This window comes from Ylistrum balloti, unplaced genomic scaffold (assembly GCF_031769215.1).
Source record: "Ylistrum balloti isolate Yb309-2 unplaced genomic scaffold, AGI_CSIRO_Ybal_v1 Utg371068, whole genome shotgun sequence".
NCBI classification, from domain to species: domain Eukaryota; kingdom Metazoa; phylum Mollusca; class Bivalvia; order Pectinida; family Pectinidae; genus Ylistrum; species Ylistrum balloti.
Window position 1 is genome coordinate 16989 of NW_026782590.1, and position 6503 is coordinate 23491.

The 6503-nt window shown below is 35.2% G+C and overlaps 1 protein-coding gene across 1 annotated transcript; it reads right to left on the reverse strand.

Moving 5' to 3' along the window:
* Positions 1–299: 299 nt before the first annotated feature.
* LOC132560486 (inosine triphosphate pyrophosphatase-like) lies at positions 300–6470 on the reverse strand. The gene is made up of 5 exons (XM_060225151.1): positions 6434–6470; positions 5285–5464; positions 4289–4438; positions 3211–3403; positions 300–644 (listed from the first exon to the last, which is right to left on the reverse strand). The coding sequence occupies exons 2-5, from the start codon at positions 5429–5431 to the stop codon at positions 361–363; spliced, it is 774 nt and encodes a 257-aa protein (XP_060081134.1). The 5' UTR covers positions 5432–5464; positions 6434–6470; the 3' UTR covers positions 300–360.
* Between the last annotated feature and the right edge of the window lie 33 nt (positions 6471–6503).

The window sequence follows — 6503 nt, forward strand, 5'->3', positions numbered from 1 at the left end:
CGACTTTCATGCATGTTTACTCATCTGTGCTGGATAGTAATCTACTTCACAATAAAATTGTAGTTTTATGTTAAACTGATTTCCTTTTATCTATCAATAATTTATAAGGTTTACCGTTTGGTGTTAATACAGATATTGTAAAAGTTTTGAAATTCTGCAACTGCAGGTTGAATTTGATATTGATATCCCTATTACAATGGTGCTGTTAATTCTTTTCTCCAAATGAGACTTGAAAATCTGAATAAGACAAAATTATAATTTCAATTTGAAGGTTGTTTTCTGCAAAGGCCAAATCTACATAACATTTTCATCTTTATTTTAAAACATACATATATCATGAATTATTCTGTATTTTGATCATCACAGAGTCATTAAGTAGGTTTTCAATTTGTCCACAGCTCGGTATCTGTGAGATATAGTGTTCTTGGTTGATTTGGGCATCTCTGCATAAGTCTGTTTAAAACCCGCAGGCTCAAAACAGGGGTCCCAACCAAAGTCTCTCGGACCTCTAGGGTCCACAATTGATCCTTCAGTTTTTCCAACAAATAACTTAACCTCTGAGTCCTTTTTTCCATCGCTGTAGGCAAATATACACATTGCATAAGCAGTCTTGTCTTCAAATCCTGCTAGCATCTTGTATAGACCTACAAAGTACAATACAACAACATGTTAACAACTAAATATAACATATTTCATGGGATAAGAACAATATAACATCCAAATTTGAGGACTTCTTCTCATCTGATCATTTTATCTCATCAGATATTACCCACAATCACAAGAGGTTTGACCGTCTCATTACATCAGAAATTACCTGTAATCTCATCTGATCATTTTATCTCATCAGATATTACCCACAATCACAAGATGTTTGACCGTCTCATTACATCAGATATAACCTGTATTATCATCTGATTGTCTTATCTCATCAGATATTACCCACAATCACAAGAGGTTTGACCGTGTCATTACATCAGATATAACCTGTAATCTCATGAAGTCTGACCATCTCATCACATCAGATAATACCTGTTATCTCATGAAGTCTGACCATCAAATTGTTTCAGATAATACCTGTTATCTCATGAAGTCTGACCATCTAATTGTTTCAGATAATACCTGTTATCTCATGAAGTCTGACCATCTCATCACATTAGATAATACCTGTTATCTCATGAAGTCTGACCATCTAATTGTTTCAGATAATACCTGTTATCTCATGAAGTCTGACCATCTCATTACATTAGATAATACCTGTTATCTCATGAAGTCTGACCATCTCATCACATTAGATAATACCTGTTATCTCATGAAGTCTGACCATCTAATTGTTTCAGATAATACCTGTTATCTCATGAAGTCTGACCATCTCATCACATTAGATATAACCTGTAATCTCATGAAGTCTGACCATCTAATTGTTTCAGATAATACCTGTTATCTCATGAAGTCTGACCATCTAATTGTTTCAGATAATACCTGTTATCTCATGAAGTCTGACCATGTCATTACATTAGATAATACCTGTTATCTCATGAAGTCTGACCGTCTCATCACATCAGATATAACCTGTAATCTCATGAAGTCTGACCATCTAATTGTTTCAGATAATACCTGTTATCTCATGAAGTCTGACCATCTCATCACATTAGATAATACCTGTTATCTCATGAAGTCTGACCATCTCATTACATTAGATATAACCTGTTATCTCATGAAGTCTGACCATCTAATTGTTTCAGATAATACCTGTTATCTCATGAAGTCTGACCATCTCATTACATTAGATAATACCTGTTATCTCATGAAGTCTGACCATCTCATTACATTAGATATAACCTGTAATCTCATGAAGTCTGACCGTCTCATCACATCAGATATAACCTGTAATCTCATGAAGTCTGACCATCTAATTGTTTCAGATAATACCTGTTATCTCATGAAGTCTGACCATCTCATTATATTAGATATAACCTGTAATCTCATGAAGTCTGACCATCTAATTGTTTCAGATAATACCTGTTATCTCATGAAGTCTGACCATCTCATTATATTAGATATAACCTGTAATCTCATGAAGTCTGACCATCTAATTGTTTCAGATAATACCTGTTATCTCATGAAGTCTGACCATCTCATCACATCAGATATAACCTGTAATCTCATGAAGTCTGACCATCTAATTGTTTCAGATAATACCTGTTATCTCATGAAGTCTGACCATCTCATCACATCAGATATAACCTGTAATCTCATGAAGTCTGACCATCTAATTGTTTCAGATAATACCTGTTATCTCATGAAGTCTGACCATCTCATTACATTAGATATAACCTGTAATCTCATGCAGTGTGACCGTCTAATTGTTTCAGATAATACCTGTTATCTCATGCAGTGTGACCGTCTCATCACATCAGATAATACCTGTTATCTCATGAAGTCTGACCATCTCATCACATCAGATATAACCTGTAATCTCATGAAGTCTGACCATCTCATCACATCAGATATAACCTGTAATCTCATGAAGTCTAACCGTCTCATCACATCAGATATAACCTGTAATCTCATGAAGTCTGACCATCTAATTGTTTCAGATAATACCTGTTATCTCATGAAGTCTGACCATCTAATTGTTTCAGATAATACCTGTTATCTCATGAAGTCTGACCATCTCATCACATTAGATATAACCTGTTATCTCATGAAGTCTAACCGTCTCATCACATCAGATATAACCTGTAATCTCATGAAGTCTGACCATCTAATTGTTTCAGATAATACCTGTAATCTCATGAAGTCTGACCATCTCATCACATCAGATAATACCTGTTATCTCATGAAGTCTGACCATCTAATTGTTTCAGATAATACATGTTATCTCATGAAGTCTAACCGTCTCATCACATCAGATATAACCTGTAATCTCATGAAGTCTGACCATCTAATTGTTTCAGATAATACCTGTAATCTCATGAAGTCTGACCATCTCATCACATCAGATAATACCTGTTATCTCATGAAGTCTGACCATCTAATTGTTTCAGATAATACATGTTATCTCATGAAGTCTGACCGTTTCAAGGCAAAGGTCTTTGAAGGACTTAACTTTGACCCTTTATGGTTTTCCCACTTTTATCCATAATTGCAGATTGTGATACCTGCCTCCTGATAATGCTGTACCTATAATTTCGCCTATAATTAACTGACCTTCTGGTCCCACACTTTTTAGGAACCACTTGATGTAGGGGCCAGGCATACCCCCAAGAGCATTAAAACACAGACTGGTGTCCTCAATCAGCACTGGACCCTGGACATGCTCAGCTGCCAGCTGACACTTTGACCTTGCTACTTCTTCAGGGTCTCCCTGGAACTCTGGTAGGTCAATGTCCTTACTAATAACCTGTTAACAAGGGTAACTTAAATGTCAAATGCTAGGTAGACATGATGTATTGCTGAAACAGAAAATTCAAAACAACTGTTGATTCATTAACAGGAGTTCCTATGTTCCATATCAAGTACTATCTACTGTAAATATACATATTTTAGCAGTGATTTTGTTTGAGCACTTTTTGCACACAAAGTATTGCAATGAAATATGGTTGCGATAAATGCAGTTTCTATATCATGTTTATTCAACCATTGAATGTCTGTCAGATTGTAAGAAAATTCGAGTGTTTACATGTTTAGATCTCAGTGTGCTCCTCTGAGCTGTCATAATGTCTCCTGCACAGGAAAAAACATGTTCACTTGGAACAGATGTCCTTGGAACACAATGGTAGTGTTTTGCTAACCTGGATAAAAATATGCTTTCTCTTTCTACCATTAAAATATCTTTCATATTTATGCAAGGAACTTTCTGATATTTTGCTACTTCTTCCTAGAAGCCATTTCCAATTTAGGCTTGTGACTTTTTCCCTCATGAACAACATAAACATATCCTAATAAGTCACTCAAAGCACAACTAGTACTACTTGTATCCTCAGCCATAATTCTGTTCTTAATGGGCAACTCATCAGATCCAGAACTAAGTCTGAGAAAGCTTTGAATGTCACCGAAGCAGCAACAAATTTGTATTTGCATGTTACTTAGCTTGAACTTGGTCAAGGGAGGTAACTACAGATGTTAAAAAATAGGTATGCGACACATTTCAAGGATGGATGATGCATCGATGCACAACCTCTTGATACGATGCGTTGATGCATTGGTGAATCATTACATCCCTACTTACCAATACATTGAATATTACATGATTACATGTACTTTGGTATGAAACCTTTCAACTCACCTTAGATTTGAAATCTGTTCCCAAAATGTCCACAAATTCTTGCAATTTTTTTGGGTTTCCTGTCACCATGACAATTGGTTGGTTATCATCTTTGTTCATTCTGGGGATTTTAGTGTTTCTTGAGATTTGAGTGTCTGATATGCTTGAAGTCTACAATAAAGTTCAATATACATGTAGCTGAACCATTGCCAAAGAAGCATGATGCACAATTAAGGACCAAGAGAACTTCAGCATACTTGAGATATGGTGATAACAAAAACTGATATAGAAAATAGACAAGTGAAAAATTATTTTCACTGCACCTCAGTAGGTGTTGCTGAGCTTATGAATAGCAGAAAATATCACCATGAGCATCTGGGCATCAATTACACAATTAAAATCCTATGAACCATAGGTACTGGGTAGTCCGAATTATTCTGACTTAAATTAACTTTGTAAAATTTGTCTTGAGTCGTTGAATGCTATTAGAATATCAGAATAATTTGGACTAAAGTTTAATTCGTTTTGTTTGCTGGATTTACTGCCCCATGGTATAGTAGTAGCTGATGGCAAACCTACTGAAGCAAAATACAGGAGGACTATGTGCTGTCATCCAAAGCATTTAGGATAAAGTGTCTTTCCCAATGACATGTTAGAACAGACTGGTTTCTTTCTCAGCTTCCTGAGGATCACAATCTGCCATGGTTACGGAGTGCCTAACCATGCATCTCAGACCTTCACCTGAGCTTATGTAGGCCAAGACTCTAATCCACTGAAGTATTGTAGCCCTTGGTTACTAATACAAGCTGTTGTGCCAGTCTAGGTATGGAGGCCAAAAAAGCTGGAGCAAGTATATCTCTTCAACATGTTTTGAGAATCAGCAGAAATGGAAGTGCTGACAAATAAATGGACAGACATTGTGATTACAATTGGACATCTGGTTTTTTTTACCAAGCCTTAATAATTTTTACAAAGCCTTAATAACCAACAAGAAGTGTATCATTTCAGTTCACTTACATATAAATGAAAATGTCCAACGCTTGATTTTCTTCTTCTGGAAAGCAGATGGCTACACAAAACACTTGACCTCAAGCAAGTTGGCTTGACAGACACATCAATAAAGGATACAAGTCTGATAGATGCTCTCGTCACAGTCGGAATCATGTAGAAGATTAGTTTTTGAAAAATATTGAAGTACTGCAACAGACAAAATGGATATTACATGTAGATCTACCAGTTATACTGGGGAAATGTTATAGGGTATACATAACAGCAGTAAAGGTATAAAACAATTTTCGTTTGAAATCACATTTAAAAGAATTTATACTGATCATCAAAATTTCCCTAATACCAAATGAAAACTAATTGATCAATGTTATAAAACATAATTCACTACCCTCTCTTCCCAATTACTGTTTTACACATTTACTGCTCTTAGACTGTCATTCCTTTTCTTCAGAAGTCTCTTGTTATAGAAGTGCCCATGTTTGATAAAACCTTTTGTCTAGTTCATGCCAAAAATACTCAAATCTGGACAGTAAGGTTACCAATAAAGAATGAGAATATATTTCTTGTTTAGATAAAAGTTTTCATGTACAAGCCTTCTTTGCAAGTCCCATGGAGTCCTGAACATACTGCAAATACCATATTCTGCAGATCACAGAATGGTGTCAAAATTGTATAGCTTCAGATGAAAACAAACGTGCTTCCGAACTTTATACAGTATGTTTGAACAATCTACCTTGAAAGAGAATCATCGATATTGTGCAAGGTCAATTTAGTCGGACTGATTTTAGTTAATTCCAATTGCTAGACTTGCTGAAACTGTTGAATCTTCAATTTTACTTTTCATTGGAGTGAAAGATTAGAACATGCTTCATTATTCTATCAAACAAATTATAAAGTTAAAAATGTTTCAATTTATTGATATAAATAAATAAATTTATCACCAGAGACGTATATATCACATATATGTTATATACGTCTCTGTTATCACTAAAGTAGCAACTTAACTATAAGAAATGAACTTGAATTTTGCTAGTACTGTGAAAATACACAAACTTATTCTAAATCAATGTAACAGAGTGGTATATTGCGGTAGTATTTTACGAGGGTTACATCAATGTTCCTATAATACCAGATATTCCTATCCGTAAAAGTACTCACTCTTCTTCTTGTCTTGTCGTGAGTCAACGGCAAGGCAGGAATCTACTTTCTCTTTCCCGCCTATTTCGGA